At 40.1% G+C, this 22355-nt stretch overlaps 1 protein-coding gene across 19 annotated transcripts in view; it reads right to left on the reverse strand.

Annotated features, from left to right (window-relative positions):
- DLG2 (discs large MAGUK scaffold protein 2) overlaps window positions 1–22355 on the reverse strand; it is a 1065252-nt gene that overhangs the window by 664040 nt on the left and 378857 nt on the right. Inside the window, exon 1 of one of the 19 annotated variants that reach the window (XM_054813795.1) lies at window positions 14292–15281. The exons of 16 other annotated variants lie outside the window; for them this stretch is intronic. In XM_054813795.1, coding sequence (XP_054669770.1) covers window positions 14292–14393 — 102 coding nt within the window. In that variant the 5' untranslated portion in view covers window positions 14394–15281. Of the gene's footprint in view, window positions 1–14291; window positions 15282–22355 lie in introns of those variants that run through there. 2 more of the 19 variants (XM_054813785.1, XM_054813793.1) reach the window with 2 other exon arrangements.

The following is a 22355-nucleotide window of genomic DNA, read 5'->3' on the forward strand; positions in this document are numbered from 1 at the left end:
CCATCACCTGAAGACTGGTTGTTTCCAACCTCAAAGCTGCCAAGTCCTCACATGTCTCTGCTTATATTTACGGCATTTAATGTTCAGTGATAACACATGGAAAAAAATAAAAATAATGTGTTTTGCTCTTCTTTTGGGATCTCACCTGCTAACCTGTACATATGATAGATGCCTGCAAGGTCTTTCTCTTTTGGGAATGGCACTGTAACTTTAAACATCATTATATAGGCATGTATCAGACGTATGATTGTTTTGCTCGCACACTGTAGGCTCCAGTTATTATAAAGGGGAGGAATTCATGTCATTTTCAAAGCTTCACACACAGAAAATGTAATTTGCAGAGTAACAAGTTCAAAAACTATTCAGCTCTTTCTGGTTTGCAGCACCTTCTCTTTTGTCCTGCTACAGCTTTATTATTTTCTTATTCTTTGCAGTACACGCTAGTCTCTTTGGATGAAAAGAAACCATTCCATATTAGCCACCCCAGGAAAATGAATTTTGCCTTGCACTTGGTGAATGAAGATTATCAGAACTTTTATTCACATGCAGAAAGTAACAATATAATAGGTAAAGAACACCAAATAAATGATGTGTTTACTCTAATTTATCACTTTTGCATGCCTTGACTTGTACTCAAAAAAGCCACATATGACTACATTAGTCGTCTTTGGTAAATTTTATGCCAAAACTTGTCAGGCCTACATCCAACTAAAATCCAAGAGGTACTAATGGACCACATGTAGTGTTGTACTTTATATTCATTTGATGCTTTGTGGAGCTTTTGTCAAACTAATCTAAGCATGATAGAAAAAGCAAGACAAGCCAATCTTCTGGGGCCTTACACCCTTTAAAAAGGCAGCAATATTTTCAGAATATATAACCAAATTTCTTTAGGTACCAACTCTGACTGAGGTTAGAGAAAATTTTGCATGCAAGCATCTCCATAAAAAATCGCTAACCCTGATTTCTGAAGCTAAACTACATCAAAGGGTAGACATCTTATTAAGTGTCATGCCTTGGTTTTTACATCAGTCATTTGCGTGGTTTAACCAAATCTAGAATTACTGATATGGAGGTATTTCACTGTGAAATGCTTTATCAGTCTTACTTTAGTCTCTGCATCGGCTTTCACCATCTAACTAAGGGAATAAATCATGTAGGAAATTCAAAGAGGAATGTGCTCCCTTTCTCTTTATTGGCTTATTTTAATTTTAGTTGCTCTTAATTCAAGGAGTGAAAAACTTCTTAAGAAAGAAATACTTTAAAAAAATCTGCAGGATTTAACTTATTAGAGTTTTTGACAACAAATCGTGTTATTATTTGCTGCACCATTCAAAGTCCTGTTCGACTTCTCACTCTTGCATAATAAATTTCAGAGACACGTCAATGTATATTTTCTGTATAAGGCAAACAGACCTCAGTATCACAAACATTTTCAACACTTTCAAATGCAGCTTTACAGCCTTAAACAGACATTCCACTTCTCCCACCCACCCACCATCTCATCCAAGGCCTGCAGTCACCAAATTTTCAGAATTGAAGAGTGGGAGTATTGTTAATGTACCAGGTAAGTGCAGAGTTTATTGACCTGCTTGTGTGTATGTACAAATATGTGAGAGGGTATGGACACGTTTCCCGATTCCTGTCTGCCATTTATTCTAGAAATGCCCTGTAAACTTCATTCTCCTTCTCAACCACATACACTGACCTGGGGTCTAACAGTGAATTTTAAGTGAGAGCCAGCAACAGCAAAGAAAGCACATATGCATATTTGAAAAATAAAGCAAAGCAAACTAGGAGATAAGACATAGGTCTGAATAAAGGAAGCACTGGAGGAAGAGACATATTGCATGGTCAGATCTTTAGGTGTTTATAAGCCATCAAAAAACAAGGGGGCTGATACCAAGGATCTCACAATCTCTATCTGAACTTTTTACTAATAGAGAAGCTGTAGCACAAAAAAAAGAATCATAGAATGATAGAATCACAGAATGGTTTGGGTTGGAAGAGACCTTAAAGATCATCTAGTTCCAACCCCCTGCCATGGGCAGGGACACCCTCCACCAGACCAGGTTACCCAAAGCCCCATCCAACCTGGCCTTGAACACTTCCAGGGATGGGGCCTCCACAGCTTCTCTGGGCAACCTGTTCCAGTGCCTCACCACCCTCACAGGGAAGAATTTCTTCCTAACATCTAATCTAAATCTACCTTCTTTTAGTTTAAAGCCATTCCCCTTGTCCTATCACTCCATGCCCTTGTAAACAGTTCCTCTCCAGCTTTCCTGTAGGCCCTTCACGTACTGGAAGGCTGCTCTAAGGTTTCCCCAGAGCCTTCTCTTCTCCAGGCTAAACAACCCAAACTCTCTCAGCTTGTCTTCATAGCAGAGGTGCTCCAGCCCTCTGATCATCTTCATGGCCCTCCTCTGGATTTGCTCCAACAGCTCCATGTCCTTCTTGTACTGGGGACCCCAGACCTGGACGCAGTACTCCAGGTGGGGTCTCACAAGAGCAGAGTAGAGGGGCAGAATCATCTCCCTCGACCTGCTGGTCACGCTGCTTTTGATGCAGCCCAGGACACGGTTGGCTTTCTGGGCTGCAAGCGCACATTGCCGGCTCATGCTGAGCTTCTCATCAACCAACACACCCAAGTCCTTCTCCTCAGGGCTGCTTTCAATCCATTCCCCGCCCAGCCTGTAGTTGTGCTTGGATTGCCCTGACCCATGTGCAGGACCTTGCACTTGGCCTTGTTGAACTTTGTGAGGTTTGCACAGGCCCACCTCTCCAGCCTGTCAAGGTCCCTCTGGATGGCATCCCTTCCCTCCAGCGTGTCGACCACACCACACAGCTTGGTGTCGTTGGCAAACTTGCTGAGGGTGCACTCAATCCCACTGTCCATGTTGTCGACAAAGATGTTAAACAGTGCCGGTCCCAGTACTGACGCCTGAGGAACACCACTCATCACTGGTCTCCACTTGGACATCAAGCAAGTAACTGCAAATCTTTGAATGTGACCACTTATCAGTGGATCCTTATCCACTGATGAAATTCTAGCCCGTGTAGCAGCAGCCCCTACAATCCGAGCCCCTAGCAACACTCCCAATTTTATCAAAAGGTGCTAAATTGACTTTCTCCATATCTTCTATGGGATCAATGGAAGAACAGGGAGTAACGCTTAGAACATTTAACCTCCTTTCCCTTGTTTTAAACACCAGTTTATGCTTCCCAAATTTCCTTCTGGTTTAGCTGAAAAGATATTTCACCTGGCACTGCTTAAAACCCAAACCTTTTCTTCTGCAAAGTGAGGTGTAGAGCTGCATGCTAAATCACTTCCCATTTCTCCTGCTTTCAGAGAAATTTGTATGAGGTGATTTATAGAGGTCCTTTCCAATCAACATTTCTATGATTCTGTGATTACTTTGTACACATTCTTATAATGGGAACTGACCCTTTCTTATGTAGGCTCCTTCCTTTTGTGAATAAACTGAAGACAGTATAAGAAAAATCATCAGACTACAGAGCAACTAATTCTTACTTAATAACAGAAACTGTATTAACTCATGAAACCCTACTCTGTGCCTCCTGGTGAATACAAATAGTCAAGAAATAGCTGGTGTTTGCACTCAGAATGTGGATTAGTTTGAGAGCAGCTTCATTTCTCTGGGTCACCACACTGAACATTTTTATTCTGTTTACACTGGACGGTAGTATTTGCTAATGCTCTGTGAAAAGGTGCCGCATTCCAGCACCAGTAAGAGATCTGTACATCAGATCTGTACAGATTAAGCAATTGTAGACAGCGAATTAAACCTTTGTTTTAGGAAGTCAGCGTCAGCACAAGATGCAACAGCCTGAGGTTCAACTCCCAGCTCTGTGAGGGAGACGATGCTCGTCTGTCCCTACAGCTGTACCCGGCCTAAGGAAGCAAGCGTGAAGCTCAGGGACCCTACAACAACACCACTTTTAATACAAAAGCTTCTTCTTCATAACCAGATCTTGCAATCCTCTGAAGATTTGCCTCACAAAGTTGTGCTTCCCTCTGGCTCTGCTAGCTTCCAACATCTTTAAAGGCTGTGAACTTCAAGACACCAGAAAGACATACCCTTAATGCTGTAAAATTAAAAAGAGCTGCATGCTTGGAACTCACGGGGGGCTGATACATATAGTAAAGAGTGCAAAGCACCAGGGCTTTACGGGAGGAGGTGCAACAGGCTTGTCTGTAATACGTACATACACACAAAATTAGATCCTCAAGCGCATTTTCTAGGTCATCTTCTTCTCCCTCCTCTGCTCTCCTCCCCTCCCCTGAGTTTTCTTAATTGTTCTGGGAAGGAATACGTGTTTCAAAATGTATCAGCAAACTTTGTCTTATGAAAACATATTGTCCTGGTTATTTTATATCCCAAACTACTGTGTATGGAATATTAGTCCTCAGTTAACGTTGCCAGTGCAAAAATGCTTTCTTATGCTATCAAGTGTTTAATTCCTACCCAGCTAATTTATTATCTTACTTAAGCCAAGGACCAGAAATCCAAGTGCAAACACTAACACAGGCAAGGGAATATAGCGAGTTGGAAAGGTATAAATTTTATTTATTTTATAGATACAGGGCAAAACACTGTTACTAACTGTACTGAAGGACCTTCATTCATAGCTCTGCAGATTGTTGTGTCCTGGATTTGATGGGACCCTAGTGCTTTGCTTAATTTATTGTGGCCTGCAGAATCTGGGATTTAACGTGTAGTTTAAGAGAGCCATATGGCCCTCTGAACTGGGTTGAATGTCCCTCTTAGACATCAGCCTAACCAGAATTCCTGAACAGGCACAAAATTTGTGTGTTGCAGTTACTGATTTGCCTCTTTGCAACAGGTTTATGTTCATCTGCTTGTATGCTTTCTGCCTCATGTAACATGCCATGACTATTTTTAAATAATCTTTGGAAAATAAAACCTCAAATAACCAGAGCTCTGGAAAGTGCTTCTCCCCTACAGCAACTTTATATAACAAATTAGATGATAGCAGCACTGCTTGGATGGGGGGAGATAAGAGCCTGTCAGCACTTTCTTTTCAACCCCCCTTTTCCAGGGACTTGCAATTCAACCATAACTTTTGCTATGAGCAAAAATTGGGATGTGAAAGCTCAAACCTGGAGCAAGAACTTTGATAAAAAAGATAAACAATAGTATTTCAAGTTATATCTGAAATAAATATGGTGGGGAGAGGGCTGGACAGCAAAAAAGGATGCTCAGAAAGCTTTCATTTTTACTAATATCATCCCATTTTCACTTATAACTTCCCCTCTCTTAGCCTTACCATGGCTTTATGTTGGTCCTTAAAACCAATGGCGCATTGTACTTACACTGTTCATTTCATTTCAGTACTACGTACACGCAATAATTATTAATTCTCAATACTCCTCTGAGGCAGGTATCACCAACTTTCTAGAAAGAGACACAAGGCACAGTTTGCCCCAAGCCACAACAGGAACTCTATGTGAGAGCCAGAAATAGAAATAAGGAGTTCCTGTTCCCTGTCCTAAATTGAAGCCACAGACCCCTCTCTGACAGCGACTGTTTTCGCAATGTTTTATGGACGTGATTATGCTGTTATGGAACTGTGTTTAATACAGACTGGGATATCCCTGGGATATATAACAATTTCAAGGCGTCTCACCGCCAGCTGACAATGCCTCTCAGAAACAGGGTAAGTGCCAGGCCTAACATACTTTAACAAGTGGTCATTATAAGCTATATGCCGGTCCTACAAGGTGGTAGACAAGTGTGCATTACTAATTTAAATGCCTTTATAGGTATGCAACCTTTTAATTCACTGTATTTAAACTTCGCTCTTACTTGCAGGATCTGTAGTTAATAAAGTGTAAGTGGATATAGCTACGCTGGTAGGAAGTATTCGAGGGTGGATTACCCCTGTGTGCTGGACACAGGGTCGCTTGCCTTTTGCGGAGTTCAAGGCAAGTTTCTTACACATTTGGGCTTGGAGCTCTAACACAATGTACACCTGGGTGTTTTCCAGGTGGACTGTCATAGGTGTGGTGGTGGTAGGTCCAGAAGAATGAAGCCTGAGAGAGCTACTAAGGTCTCTGCCCTATTTGTTAGATTTTTCAAGCTCCTAGTTGTGGAATCATGATCGAGACTCTTATACTACATCTACTATGCAAAATACATCCATTTCTTAGCATGACCCTTGGTTCCCAGGCCAAGCGGTTGAGAGAGGCTCGTGTCCATGTTGCTACTAAAGTGGCATTTTTATTAAATGAAACTGAGACGTGTTGCAGGCTTTCAAATATCATATAAAGGCGAGGGCCAGAGGTAGGAGGTGTTTGAAGACATAGCCAAGAGGATTGGCTGTAGGCTGCAAGTCATCTTCCCTGATGCAGTCTCATCCATGCTCCCTCTTGGAAGGAGTCCCTGGAGTGAACGATCCTTCAAATCATGCCTACGAAGTATCTTGAAAGAGCTTGGGAGCACTCCAAAGTACAGCCAAGGAACAAAACTAACAATTTTGCAATACGGAATATCAGGAATCGAGCACTTGAATATACTAATTAGCCCTCTTTTACTTAGCAATATAGGTATATCCTAAAAATTTTGCAGATGGTCCAAGGCCTGTAGTTATAAGTCTGTTCCTATAGGGGATGAGCTCGCATCTCGCAAAGAAAAGGGTCTTGTACATGTCTGCATTGTCTTCTGCAGGCAGCTACGTGTTGACAAAGGCTCTGCACTGCGCTTGCCATAGCTACAGAGACTCCAGGTGATTCATTGTGTGGACTTCAGTGCTGACACCAGCTTACACCTTTCCGAAAATTTGTATTTGGCATATTCCATCTCAATTACACTGAACAGCTGTGAGCATCTCCTAAAGGAAATCTCCCCAAAACGATGTGTCAGGATTCTCAGAATCAAGGTTTCTGAAATGTCACTTTGAGGGAAAACTGAAAAACAAAAATTTTCAGTTTTGCTGAGAGTCAGACATTTTCCCAGAAAGCCTGCTTTCTGGCCACGTACAACTTGGTGGGGATCATTTGAGAAGATAACGTGTGCAATTCCTCATTGAAGCTGGGTGAAGAGCACCATTTTTACCTTACAGTTTCATGATGATACCCTCAATACACTCAGTAGCCAAGTGACTCAAAAGAATAGCCCAAACTGCCATAATGCTTCATCGGATCATTCTGTGCCATCTCTCCTGGGATTATAGATCACCAACTTCTACAGGGAGTCACAGGAATCCCCATCAGTAATCTTTCTTCCCATTCAGGTTTCCATTGCATTCAGCACAACTCCCAGGTAGGCTCCCTTGAAAAATTCTGTCCCTAATGATTATTAATATTACATCATATGCTTAAGGCTGAAGGAAATATAATCAGAAAAGTGAAAGTAATAAATACCTATATTTTAATAATGAGAATATTTCTGACAGCTACACTGGAAACATAAAAGCCACTTTTCAAAGATCAGAAGAACTGTTCAGTGACAGTTTTCAGTTTTATTGCTATTATCACTTAAATATATTTATATAACACTTCTTTGTCACCATTCTCTTCTATGACACCTTTTACAGTTAAGACGAATGTCTATATATAGCCTTCTCTTAGTCAATAATTAGTTTGTAAAATCAAGCAGCTCATGTAACTGTGCATCAAGTCATTCCAGTATTTATATATTTCCATTTGAAAGTGCCTCATTTTATGTAATTATTATGTATAATTTAAAGCAAAAATATATTTAAAAAATCGAGTGTCTGAGCAAGCTCTGAACTTCTCCTTCAAATTATCCAATAACCCTTAGCTAGATGCCTCCTGCCCTACTTTTTCCATAGGCAGACGTTTTTTGTCATATTTCTAACCCAGTGCTTGTGGACCACGACAATCAACTCTGCTGTATTACTAGCTTAAAGAAGAAACCCATTTCCCACCATGGCTCTATGCTCGAAGGTACAATAGAGGTATTCAGAGCATCCTTTAGCTTCAGGTGAATTTTAAGTAGAGTGACGAAAATCAGACTCCATTGCTGTGCTACCAGTAAATATTCTTGTTGTGATGACAGGAGCACGCACAGTAAGCACCGTGGGCCATCCAGTCCAGTGTCCAGCCCCTGACGGCAGCTAGAAGCAGATATTCTGGCAAAATGTGGAAAAAAGGCCAGTGATACAAATGAGGTAGGGATTGAAGATCCCGCCTACAACAGAAGTTTCTTTCAGTGTATGCATACACTTTCCAAAAACCAAAACTTTATTTAAAAAGCCACTTTTAGTGTTGTTTTCTTAATTTAAACTGTCTGCACATTTGTAACGGAGTGGTTTCTCAGGGAATCTCCTAGCAGCCACCCATCTCCTTCACAGCGTACAGGGAGCTCGTGGGCCTGACAGTGGCAACAAAATCAGGCACAGTATTCTCACACAAGCAGAAATATTTTTAACATCTGATCTTGATGCTTTTAGAAAAAAGCCTGGGCATTGCCCGTCCCGACATTGGCCAGTGCCAGTGAAGGACAGCTAGTGAGTGAGCTCACTCCAAATAAGACTGAGAAGGAAATGCTTGTTTGCATTCCCTAACCAGGGACTTAAGTCCTATGTGATTGAGGGAATGGGCCCATTATTTCAGAGGATTCATGATCTAACTTTTTTTTTTTCCATTTGCAATGTAGCCAGACCTCACCAGCGTTGCTTTCTCTGCTGCTTGCCCCCTCAGGACCCTTGCCCAGGCCACTGTGTTCTCATCCTAGCCCCGAGCTGCTGTCTCCGCATCACCCTTCCTTGTGCCTTTCCTACACTTGCCCCACCTTGATCTTCCTGCTGCTGCCTCCTACCTCTCCTTAGACTTCTGCCATCCTTGTGTCTCCTGTAATATTGAGTTCTGCTGCACCCATGCTGAGTTCAAGACAACAAACTCAGGATCACCTACAAAGTTGCTGTCTATTCCTCTCTGATACCAGAGTACTTTTTACCACAGCAATGCTCTTCCACAGTTGGGAACAAGGAGTTCTGAAGAGTAGAATCCACTTTATAACCTTTTCAATACTGGAAGGAGTGCCTGGTAGGGTGCTACAGCCTCCTAACTTGCTACTTTGGCCTTAGAAAACTTCAGTCTGGTGGCCTTTGAGTACAATGTATAGTTCATCTTTTCCCACACATGTTGACGACGGGTGGGAGCTGCTGGGGAGGGCTTGTACTTGTTCTTAAGCCAAAAGTATTAAAGTGTAGGGTGTTAGGCAATGCCTAACAGAAAAAAACGATACAGAAACCTGAAATTACTTGGGCTTACACCCCATGTCTAGCTTGCATAGATGCTACGCCAGAGAAGAAACCTCTCCCTGCCTTGAGTGCTGTACACTAACGCACAAATGTGACACAACTGATCGTACTCAGAGCCTCTTGCCAGTGGCAATCTTGCATCTCTTCTGCAACTCCTTCTATTGCTGAGCATTTTTACTTTAACACCACAGTGGCCTAACAAGAATAATATGTAGAAGAAGGCTTCTCAATGCCACCGTCAAATGTTATGCATAGTAAGTGGCAGTAATGTTCCAGCTGACTTACTCTGCTGATTACCTATGAATAGGCAGTAGACTCTTTCAGATAGTTCTGGAACCCTATACAATACATCAGTCTCTATAGATGGATCACAGAAGTCAGAAGGACCATGAACACATTGTATTTTTACATCTGTCCAGTTCTGTACCCCAGAAAATCAGAACTGAAATGTGTCAGTGGAGTCAGAGGTTTTGTCCACATCAGCAAGCAGCAGGAATGGATGCACAGAATGAAGCACTGGTAAGAAGGACTCAACCACAACATTACACATATGCTTTATGTTTACTTTGAAATAGTGCTAATCTGTTTTTATAAACTGAATACCCCTAAGATTTTGCAGAGTACTTGGTGTGTTCCTGGAGTGCATCCTTCTGCTTAGTTTCACCAAAAAGCCTACTCTGTAATGCAAAACAAAGCTGCACACATGGGTAGGCCTGGGAGATTAATTTCAAAAGCTTATTTATAATAAGAATGAATATTCTATCTAGTTGCATCCAGAAACCACCTCAGACTGTCCCGTGAAATTTAAAATCCCCCTTGAGTTCATGGAGATGCATCAAGAAGCTAAAGCATGGAAGGCTTTGAGAATGGTCTACTATGTATCATATCTAGTTGGAGAAGTATTTACCTGTCATCTCAAATTACTATTTCTTACAATAACCACGTCAAGACTACGACAATATAGAGACTATACTCAGCTAAGAACTAAGTGACATACCAGAGTTTGTTCAAGAGACTAATAATGATGGTACAGAAAACTAGTAGGTTTCTAGTAGTTTGATCATGGTAAAAATAATATAAATGTCAAGACATTCAGTAATATTCTCTACTATTTGTTTGAATAACAAAACCTTCTGTATTGCAACAGTTTTGCAAAACAGAGGTTTTGGCAGCTGAAGGAATAAATGGCTTTACTTTCACACTCACCTTGGATGGTGGAATAGGTCACTATTTGGCTATTTCAGCTAAAACAGGGAAATAATAGGAAAAAAATACCAAAATCAGCTATTGTGCCAGAGGACTGGTTGTGATAAATGTGCTAGGAGGAAAGAAAGGAGATAAGGAAGAGAGGGGGGTATATCTTATTCCTTTTTAAAAAAAAAAAAACCCAAACTTTTAAATTATGCTAGGACAGATATAAAAATAAACCTAATCAAAAGGAAAGTAGGATTTATCAAAATACCTGGTCAAAGTCAACAAACAGGGAAGTCACTCATCTTTCAATGGAATCTCCTCAATATCTGCTTTCAATATAGAGAGGTAAAGGAGATAAGACAGAAAAACACTTCCATGTGAGTGTCAGAATTGTGGCTGAAATGTAATTTAAGAAACATCTCAGTCAACCTAAAATCCCTTCCTGGTACTTTAATGAGACCAAAATGAACAGGATATTAAGAGTCGGATGATAACTCTTCTGCAGTACTGAATGAACTATTACAGGGCCCAATTCAGCAAAGTGAGTAAGCACATACTGACATTTAAGCGTGCATCTAAGTCTCAACATCTTCAGTGAGAATCTGATATATGTCTTGGCACTCCTCTCAGTGGAGATCTGTGAACGCAGGTCTATCTTACACACAAGCCATCCTTTAATCCACAGACATAAATCTGTCCAGTAGCTGTAGAGTAGCAACTCTAGGACTCAGGATATACATTCATGTCCCAGCCCTGAAAGATTATAAATGAGAAAGTTCTGAAAAACACCTCCTGGTACGCGAGGGTTGTATTTTAAAACCTGCTTATCTCCTCTCTGCTTCAGCTCTGTACCGCTGTGATGGAAACACTGGTACTTCCCTACCAGAAATGGGAGAAGCGTTTAAATATGTTAAAGTAGCTTGCAATAGCGGCATTTCAGGTAGGCACTACCCTGCTTTTCAAATTAAACTGCTCTGAATTCTTTGCAATTTCAAGGTCAAGAATCATAAAACTGGGCATCATTGAAAATAAAGGTCCAGGACACGGTCAACTATCAAAGTTTAGGAAATCGAGCTTGAAAGGAAAGCTTCCTGCAGGCACAGTTAAGACTCCTCCACTGTCTTCTTTGCAACATATGGTGTAGTAAGACATGCACACCCTCTTCCTGCCCCCCCAAATTAACTCCCTGGCACCACCTGTTAGGAGTGAGCAGACTGTAAAATTATTGCATTGGGAACAGATAAAAATGGGTGTGATGGTTCTGATGTGGTGCACTTCTCTCACTCACTTCTGTGCTCATCGGAAAAGAAGACAGCATCTGGCACAAAATTAAAAGTAAAAACTCTAAATCAAGAGTGTAAGCAATATTTCATTCCTGAAACTTGCACTGTCCTTTCGAAAGGAGCTAGTTAATAACCTGACCTGGTTATTTTATCACTTGGAGATATTTGCCTGAACTTTGAATTCTTTTGTTGTCTATTCCACTATTTATATTTTAAAAATCTCCTTCTATTCTGAGGACCTATTTTCTCCTCTGCCACCCAGAATATAAAGTGTCATTCCTGTGTATTACTCTCCTTCCCAAGTTCAAGAACCACGTGATTGTAGAAGTCATAATATTATAAGCATGCTTAGATCCAGGGTTTCATGCCATGCAACTAAAAGATTTCCTAAAATGAAACATCAAACTTCTTTGCTTGCTAACAATGGATCTGCACCCATAAATCTAGAAATATAACCCTATGTGTCCAAAGCAAAAAGTTATGTATTTAGGTATGAGCTGAAGAACAAAAGGAAAAGAGAAAAAGATATTTGAAGTGAGGTGATACACTGGTATGTATAGAGAATATCCCATGTATGCTTGGTGGTGGTATCAAAGGGTACTAATCTGACATGTGTTCAACCAACCCAAGATAACTCAGTTCACTTGTGCTCCTTCTCATCTTTCTGAAAATGATCACTGTTCTCCACGTCCACTTTTCATTTAAGAAGTAGTTCATACACCACCACGAGAAGATAAAACAGCGACTGTGACTAACTTAATAAGCCTGAAGCGCTAAAGAAAGAGAAGGAAAAAAAGTTTGAAATGTATGATTTTTTTTCTCCTGCTTCTTCCTAACAGGATCTGAAAATCATGAAAGAACTTAAGTGCATGAAAAAATATCCTTTGACAATCATGCTTACAGGCAGGAATACAAATTGGAGACCAGTCCCTAGGCCACTGGCCTACCTTTGTTGAAGGGTGGCTTGCATTTAATTTCCCCTGACTAACAATTCACCTTTATTAATTAGAATGTAACACTTGAAAACAAGAGGGTTTAAGTTTTTAAAGTTAAAATAAAAAAGAAACATGAATTGCTTTTAAGAAAAGGATGCAAATTAAAAAAGCTTTTAAACTGTTAAACTCTTGATGCTATTTATAACACTAGTGGCATCATGACACAGCAATTAAATTATAACCCTTTCGCTAATAGAACATATTTTTGCCTATTTAAAATGGAAGCGAAGGAACAAGAAACTTTAGTTCAGGAAAGTCTCAAGTAACCAGAGATGTAGGCAGGCTGTACTTTGAGGAAAAGAGGAAGATAGACAAATAAATTTTAAATGTTCGACTGTAACCTAATTTGAGTTTAAGTACATTATACGAAGCAGTAGATGATCTGTCATGAACTTCTAGCTGAATTACGTTTAGGGAGCATTGGGTCATCTATAGCTTATTTCATAAAGTTAATTCATTTTATTTAGGTTGTCACATAGGAAGACAAAAAATTATACTCTGTTCCCTAGTTTGTGGACTGCACAACTAAAATTTGATTTTTGTAGCTTAGTCATTTTTGAGGATTAAAAAAGTTACACAGATGATTTAAAAATAATTACTATCACTACCATTTTTATATAACTTCTCATTTGCTACTCTATTTAAACATAGTGGAACAGTTTTAATATCATCAAGTATTTAAGGACAGCAAGGAAAAGGGATGGGACAAAATCTGTAACCCCCCCTGTAAAATCATCATGATTGAGCCAGTGATCCAAGAACCAAACTTATTTACCCAAAGATAATAAGTTTTACAAACATGCCATCACCTCTGAATTATTTCAGTAAAATAACAAACAACATTGGTTATACTCTAATGTCAAGTCAGGATGTATATAGGGAAAAATATAGTCCGATCCAACACCTTTGTTAAAAAAAAATTGGGGTGGGATTGCATTACACAGCCAGAAAAGAAACTTCTCTGGCTAACTGCGCCACCTTTTGATTTAAATTTTAAAAAAAGAAATTAAATGATTGTCCAGTCCCTAGAAGAAAATACTTATTTAAAGATATTCCTGTGGACTTAAAAATGGGTTCAGGAGCTTACTTTATTTATTTCTTACAGAGAAGTGCAGGGCTGTATACTTAGTATTGTTCTTATGGTTAAAAGCCATGTCAGCAATATGAATGGAAAAAATATATATTAATTCTGGCCGGTTTGTGTTTTTCTCATAACAGTATACACATAAAAATCAATAAAGCCGAGCAAACGGCAGAGTAGTGGCTTAGTAATCTTAGCACTGTTAGCTAAGTATACAATCAACTCTCAAACAAATGCTTCATAATCTGTTAGATTCTCCTATGTAAATCTATACTCGTACAACCCTGGGAAATAAGAAAGCTTTACTTCCAATTTTTTTCCTAACATTTAAAACGTATCGTCTCTAAGCCTAATTTATAGCCAGCGTATCGCGATTTGCACTCAAATCTCTAGTCAGACAAGAAATTAAATAGCACAGATATTCAAAGGAGTTACGGCATGCATTTAAATACATTAACCACATCCTACCTTGCATCCAAACATCAACGATAAAGTGTTGTTGGTGCATGCAACTTTGCAGTGGCAAATCATTGGTGTAAAGCAGTCAGGATTTTTAACAATAGGGCACATTCCTTTAGTGCTGCAGTAGTGGCAGCCTACCGAAGGCTAAAAACAAGTAGCTAATACAGCACATGGAGTGGCAACATATGCTGCTCAACAGCTAGCTTTTCTCTTGCCGGTCAGAAGCAGCCTGCTTGAATCTCTACCTGTGTCCCATTCAGCCATCCCCTTCTTTGTTGATGAATCAACGATGCAGCATTGATCACGAATCTCAGGATTTCCCTTCCTCTGGGAAATTAGTTTTTACATTGGGGGAAAAAAAAAAAAAAGGAAAAAAAAAAAAAGAGAGAGAAATGGAAATGAGGGGGACTAGCAGGTGTGGCAGTATTAGCATGTAAAAGGATGTAAACGCCTACTCATAACAATCACATAAGATTGTCATGCTAGCTGAAGTGGGCTGAAATTATTCCATCGGAAGAAAAATACTGCAGCTCCTGATTTGGTAAAAAGCCAGTGAGTTGCTGCAATACATAGTCATTGTGGGGAGAGAAGAGAAAAAAAAAAAAATTACTTATCTAAGAAGCCAGAATCCTCAGCCTTTATCAATATGCATTCCAGTAAGGATTCCCTTCCCAGCGCCTCCCCGAGAAAAAGAATCAAATCAGTCGCAACTCCGGAGAAGCGATGACCTTTGCTTTCCCCAAAAAAGATGAATCTCAGCATGAAACAAACTGTACTCAAAGCTGAAAATCCCAGATGCGGGGAGTTTGCAATCAGAGAAATACAAGTAACATTTATCCAATCCTGGCTTGCCACATGGGAGCTTTCTCCAGGCACAAATTTACAAATAGACAGGTTGAAGGATTGCAGGAGACACTGAATAAAGATATGAAGTTACACGGAAAATGCACCAGCACGAAGCTTAAAACACAACCCTCTAAACTCTGCTTTTGAGGCGATGTAACTACTGACTCCAGCTAGTGCTCTTCTCCTGTAACCTGCAAACGGCTTGCTGTATTCCAGAAATGCAATAATTAAAGAAGTTTGGGAGCATAATGCTGGTTTGGATTCAGTTACAGCTGCCGCTGTTCCTTCAGTTAAAGCAACACCAGCTGAAAATGCATAATAAAGCATTTGGATGAGCAAACCGCTAGCTGTGCTTTGTAAGAGGATTATTTATATCAAAAGTTGGATGAATATATCCTCCAGTTTTAGATTCGGCCATGGCAGACACACAAATATAAAATGAAAAGGCTACGATATAGAAAGGAAAACGATGTCTTCAATGATTTCACAGCTGATAGCAAGGTAAACCCAGCAGTCGTTTCACAGTGACTTGACCCGGCTTTTTGCGACTCGCTAAGCTCTGCCCATCAAATTAGAAACTCTTTCTAAAGAAATGAGAGCAGCTTGTCTCCCTGGCAATCACGAGTGCGTTCTTAAGGCACAACTGAAACAATTTGCTGTAATAAACCCGAACTGAAAATTTGTTATACAACAAATGGGAAATGGAGTGTGCTCTGCGTGCAGCCAGGTCAAGCAGTACTGAGAGTGAACGGTACAGAATTTTCAAAAAGATCTGCCTGAGACGGCAGACCCTAATGTAGGAGACCTCCTCTATTAAGATTTTATATTTATATAAATGTATATAAGTGTGTGTGTATTGCATGTATGTATGTATCTAAATTCTGAGTAGAATTTCTTCAGTACAACTTACCCTCACTTTGTAAAGTTCAAAACCGTAAAAGACCGATTCTCTTAAACAGCTTTGATCCTACTCTTTCTTTTGCACCATCCGGTAACTTTATTTTTATCCATTTTTTCTGTGTAGCTAAACTTCAACTTGGTGTAATATTTTCTGATTATTGTCTCTCACTCTATATTTTTGAACTTAGAGCTCGCAAGAGCCCAAGCTCAGTAAAATGACAGTAGTTTCTAGACTGAAGTGACAGACAGAACTGCTCCACCGTTAGAGTTACAACCCAGTTCCATTGCTGAAGATTTATTTCCTGCAAATAACAGGCCCTTACAACCCAGTGTCTTCAATTCACTCAGCTTATACTTTTTTTTCCTAACAGCCCGGACACGAGCACTACATGTCATGGGAGCTCACTACGTGGATGCCAGTCAATCGGCTATCAATAATCTAAGTTTGCCTGACCCGTTAGTCCAAAGTGACATCGCAGCAGCACTTCCCTCTGACTTGCTGCCTTAGTTATCACCCGAAACAGTGACTGAGCCTGTTTAGAAACACACTACGGAGACAAACAGCAGCCGTAACATTGCTGAATCTTTGATCTGTTTATTCCTAGCCTGCCTGTCTCATTATTAAGCTATATATTATACAGATTTTCTTTCAAGTACTGTCTCTCGCATAACCAGCACTGGTGTAAATATAGAAAAGTGTAGTTTCCATGACAATACATTCCATAGTTACAGCCAGCAGCCACTATCATTAAAACATGAATCACAGTGCTACCTTAAGGTGTGAGCACGCTACATCACTGGCCTTAGAAGCATTAATTTGGGATGGGGGTGGCATGACAATATTTTTAGGAGACACTACTACAAAATGCCAGAAAACTGTGCTATTTAACTGTTTTAGCAGTTCCAATATCCATCCATCTTAGACATTTAAGTGATCAGTAACGCTCTCAATCTGTCCTAATCATTAGCATTTCTAATATAAGACTACGTCGCATCTGCACTTTTCAATGTTTTAAACACGATGTCCTGAATGAAAACTGGACTCACAACCACGCAAATGTGATTTCCGATTAATATTCAAAGGGCCTAATTAAAATCACCTGCATTTAATTCCAAATTCAGATTTCAAAGAAGGGAAGGAAAATCAGCCAGTTAGCCTCTTGGATCTTTTGGATCTGACTGCATTCAGCTGGCTCGTGCTCTCAAAAGTGAGGACGTAGCTGCTCATTTAAATCCCTCTTTCTTCCCCAGTCCCTGACACTACTGCAGATTTTCAACCAGAACAGGTTTAACCTGTGATTTCATTTCAGTGTTAAGATGCATCAAACACCAATCACCTGAGTACCGCACAAGGCACGAAATACATCCCTTCACACTCCATCTAATTGTTGCTTTCAAGTGAAAAACAGTTACCTGACGCACAGTCATTTGGGAGAAGATCAGAAAAGGAAGATTCATTCCAATGACAGCTTAGAATAATAACTCATATCACAATTGGCCAAGACATTTATTTCAATTAAGTGACAACCACATATAGAAAACCGCCATAAGAAAACATTTGCTCAGAGATCTTCCTCTATATTTTTTTTTCCCCCAGTAGCACTCATTGCAGACACAGAAGTAAATCGCTAATTGCCAGGAAAGGCATTTAAATCACAGTCATACTGTGGGAGCAAGGGTTCTTGGAAAATCTACATCCACATTTGCGCTCTATCTGATGGAATACGCAGAAGAACATACATTGTGGGTGTTCCTGTACGAAAGAGAGAGATTCCAGAGACCTGCTGAGTTTTGTGAGGCCTCCACCTCTCTTTGGACTTCAGTGCACCGACCCAGCCTACTTGCTTGCAACCACCGTGCTGCCACAATGACGTCCACCTCTTTTGCCGTTAGCAAAAAGGGAGAGTCCCAGCAAATTGCAGTGCAGTTATTGTCAGAAGCTTCAAGTAAAACGACCCGCCAGTGAACAAAAGTCACCTGCTACTGCCTGAGCTTAGTCTTTGCAAAAGTTACTCTCTCCCTCACCTGCTGGATTTGCGAGGAACAAGAACTGTTGCTCCACTTCTCATTTCCATTTCGTTCGTTCTGCTGTAAAATTTCTCCTCACAATTGCCTTCACTCAACCTTTCCAGGTTTTCCAATGATGTCTGCCTTTCACAGTGCACCACTATGTGGAAATCCATGCATTAGCTTGGGACAACTGAGTGGCATTTCTGAAGCGTTATGATCATGTTTGCATGGTACTCCCTCACCTAATGCATATATACCTCCTCCTGCATTGAAGCTACTTGAAATGGCAACACTTAGCCCTGCACCTGACATATCACGTGAGAATCAAGAAGACCAATATAGATAAAAATAAAAGTAAAGACCTGGAGAGTCACAAAGAATTTCTAGATATTCACCTTTGACTACATTAGCATATTTGTTTGGGGTTTTGTTTGTTTGTTTGAATTTCCCTGCTGTTTCTCTTGAGGAAATTACTTAAGTTTTGGTACTATAGTGTAGATTTGTGTATTTCCCCCTCCCTATTTTCACTAAACTTTTTGTTCCATTGCCACACCATGAAAAATTCATCTAACCCCTTACCACATCCCTTAGATACCAGAAGATCAAGATGATCTATAGACCCTGGCTAAGCTATATGCATTGTAACTTTCTTCTAATGTTTTTGTTAGAATTCAAAATCACCTTCTCTGTTGCTCGTCTCTGAATTCCCTGTACGCTAATCAAGCTTCCTAAAAACTAAACCTGTCTCTGACAGTGATTAAAGAGAAGATGTCTTCTCAAAGAATCATATTAGATGAAAGAGAAAGAGAAAAGGCTTGTTACACCACAGGTAGCACATACAAAAGGAGCCAGAGAATATAAATATAAAACAAGCTTGAAAGATCCCCATCAAAATAGAAATGACTGCACACAACCATGTCACATGTTCCTTAAGAACAAAACAGTCCCAAACCTCTGGTCTAAACCAAAGTTTTCACAGTGTCCTGTCATTTGGAGGGACTCTACATTTGGAGGGACTCTACTTAGGGCATTTCAAGGACCTCAGCTATGTCTATGCTTTATGTGAGCTGGTCATTTTGGGGAATAGAATGAAGACGAGTCTTTATTTTGCTGGTATTTGTCTGTTGGTGAGCATCAGAAGCCTGGGCTTAGTTTGTCTTTCAATGATCATTTAAAACCAGGCAGGAAAGACCCTGCAGTCAACAGATAGCAGCTCAAGAGCAGCTAAATCTGACGGAGGAACTGCTATTTTGTGATCTGGCCACACCTCATGCAAAGCTATGTTTGAACCTTCCCTAAGGAGTAACATGAGATTGAATTCTCACCCCCGCTCTAGAAATGGGGACAAGGGGATTTATTTTTTTGTGTGTCCAAAGGCTCAAGGACTAGACTAGATCTGGGCCAGTCCTGCCATAAGAAGGAGATGAACAGGGCCACTACGGTGGAGGTGGGACAGAATGCCCTGGGGACATCTATATAGAGACAGGTTTGCTTTTTCTGCGAGATGCCGTTACTACTGCTGGGAGCCACGTCTTCCACTGTCATGAGCAGCAGCTGCTACATCTCACCCAGCAGCATGTGGCAGCTAGCTTGGCTTTCCCAAATCTCTGTGTACAGACAGGGATGAGTTGCCAGTTGGCTCCTGCCAACAGCAGACCCTGCTGGTGGAGAGCTGCTTTGCTTTGCCTAGACCTGACAAGGGCATGGACAACTCATGGTGACTGAAAGTTCTTCTCGAGCACCTTGAGATCACAGCATGGAGGCAGATAGATAGGCAGAGGACAGCTCAGATGCTCTGAAAAACACCTATGCATAAAGAATTCAGACGCGGTAGGCAGCTTGGAAAGGATTATGTGACTCAATCTCTTCACTCGAAGATGGAGATAATGCCTTCCAATTAAATGCCCATATCTCTAAGTACACAGCCATATAAACAGTGATTTTTAAGTTAATAGGAATACTCTTACAAAAAGTACTCATGTTTGTAAGTGTTTACACATTTTAAAGTGCCACATTACCAGCATAGTTTTACATTTTTAACTAGTGGAAAACTGTCAGAATTATTTCTGAAAATAATTTTGATCTGTTAAATCATTTACAAAGTCACCAATGTATATCACTGATGATGTATATACTTTTTTAGAGTAATTTCTTTAGCCAAGTATAAATTTAAAAGAAAAATGAGAGAGGGTAGAAAAATTACTCAAATTAAATATCAGCTTGAAGGAAAAACCAAGGATATTATTGCCAGTCCTCAATAAGTACCAAACATGTCTGCGTGTCTGGTTTCTTATTTCTATCTTGCTTTAGACTTTTTAAGATTTTTTGTGACAAATTAAAGAAAAATAAAGGCCTGATCCTACTGACACAGAGTGAAAACACTCACACAGCACATTCAGAATATATGTGCCCCACTTTAATGTCATTATGTAAACCCACTGATTTCTTCAAGTGATTATAGTGTAATACACATGCACACCAATGAGCTCAGAACCATCAGTTTAGCCACCACACACTAGAGTTCACCAAGGACTACGAGTTTCAGTATTTACCCAGGCTGCTGGGGCAGAAGGGCGATTATCCTACGCTGAATTTTGTGTTACTACACCATTACTAGCACTAAACTAGCTAGCTCAGTTATCTCAATATGTGCTGAAGTTATTACGCCATACACATATTTACTGTATGCATTAAACAGAGGCATAACCTGGCCACAGTCCTACACATGGTCACCAGCTCTGCACACATGTCCTTTCTGCTGTGTGCAACTCCCCCAGTGGGCAGCACAGTAAGTGGTAGCAATTTTCCAGTAATTTTCCAGCCTATCCCTGAATCCATGTAAACTTCTACTTCCATAACATCCTTTGGTGAGGAGTTCCTCAGGCCTTCCACTCCTCCTACGACGATCTGTCTTTATTTGTTTCTTTTTAATCTTGCTTCTAATATCTTTATCAACTGTCCCAAAATGTTGCAATGGAAGAGACAAGGAACAGTCAACTCCTACTTGTCCTCTCCATGTCACTCATGATTTTCTAAACCGGTGCTGTATCTCTCTAGCTGGTCTCTTTTCCGTAATGAACAGTTGTAGCCTAATAGATCTCAGTCTTTGTTATAATAACAGTTTTTATATATTTGAAGAAGGTCATTGTTTATCCCAACTTGTTCTACTTAATTCTTTCAAACTTCACCATAACTCTTACTCTATAAAATGCTTAATGCCCTTGGTCTTTTCCCCTAAAATCTCTCCATCCCTCTCCAAGTGTGCATCCAAACCATGACATTGCCCAGCAGAATAATTCCTTCCATCTCTCGCTTACAGTAATTCTCTAAATATAGACCAAGTTTTTTACATTAGCTTCGCAATAGCCTCACATTTTTCACTGAGACTCACTCTGGGATTCATTTCTACCCAACCCCACTGCATCTTTCTCTGCTTCCTGGCTAATCAATACACATTTGGTATTCGTGCAATTGGATATCCCTTCCTACATGCATCACTTCACATTTGTATTTCATGCTATTGCTCTCAGGCCATCTATTTACGTCTAACTTTACATGTGCCATTCATCCAATAAATTCCAGGGTGCTCAAATTATGGACTTTAATAAAAAGTACTTAGAAGCAATTCCTCCCAGGATTTAGACTAGCTGGAGACTAGTTTAGACTACCACAGAGCTTGCTGTTGTCGGCAAACTTGCTGAGGGTGCACTCAATGAGGTTACTGAGAAGATAAATACACTGCTTAAACCTCATTGCCTTTGTGTCATACAAAATTCAAATTTTGGTGGTCATTAATGACCCATATAAATGGGAAGTCAATAGGGACTATACCTGGCTGAAGGAAAATAAGGAGTCTATCTAAGAGCCATGGGTGAAATGCTGTTATGATCTAAATAAAAGTTAGGAGACAGAAGAAATTGCAAAATCAAAAACAAAAAAGCAAGTAAAAAATCATTATTATTACTTTGACCATTTCCTGAAAGTGTTTCAAAAAGGCCTGGCATTAATTTTCAAATGTGGTTCCCATAGTTTGCTTTTATTGGAAAGTCAATGCCTACACTACCATCTCTAGTAGCGAGCAGTTCAGGCTGCTGCTGGCGGCTCCAGAGAGGAACCACCGGAAACCAGCCTTCATTTCTTGTGTCATATGGTACTACTATTTGGAGAGGAATGATAAGCCTAAAGGAAAAGTACTTGATGAAAGCAGAAGTAAAAATAAAAGGGTGATTCATCACAATTCACAAGAAACAGAGAAGGTCAGGCTTTTTGGCACTTTGGAGAAATGAATTTTTCACAATTATTAGCTTTTTGCAA

This window comes from Grus americana, chromosome 1 (assembly GCF_028858705.1).
Source record: "Grus americana isolate bGruAme1 chromosome 1, bGruAme1.mat, whole genome shotgun sequence".
NCBI lineage: Eukaryota > Metazoa > Chordata > Aves > Gruiformes > Gruidae > Grus > Grus americana.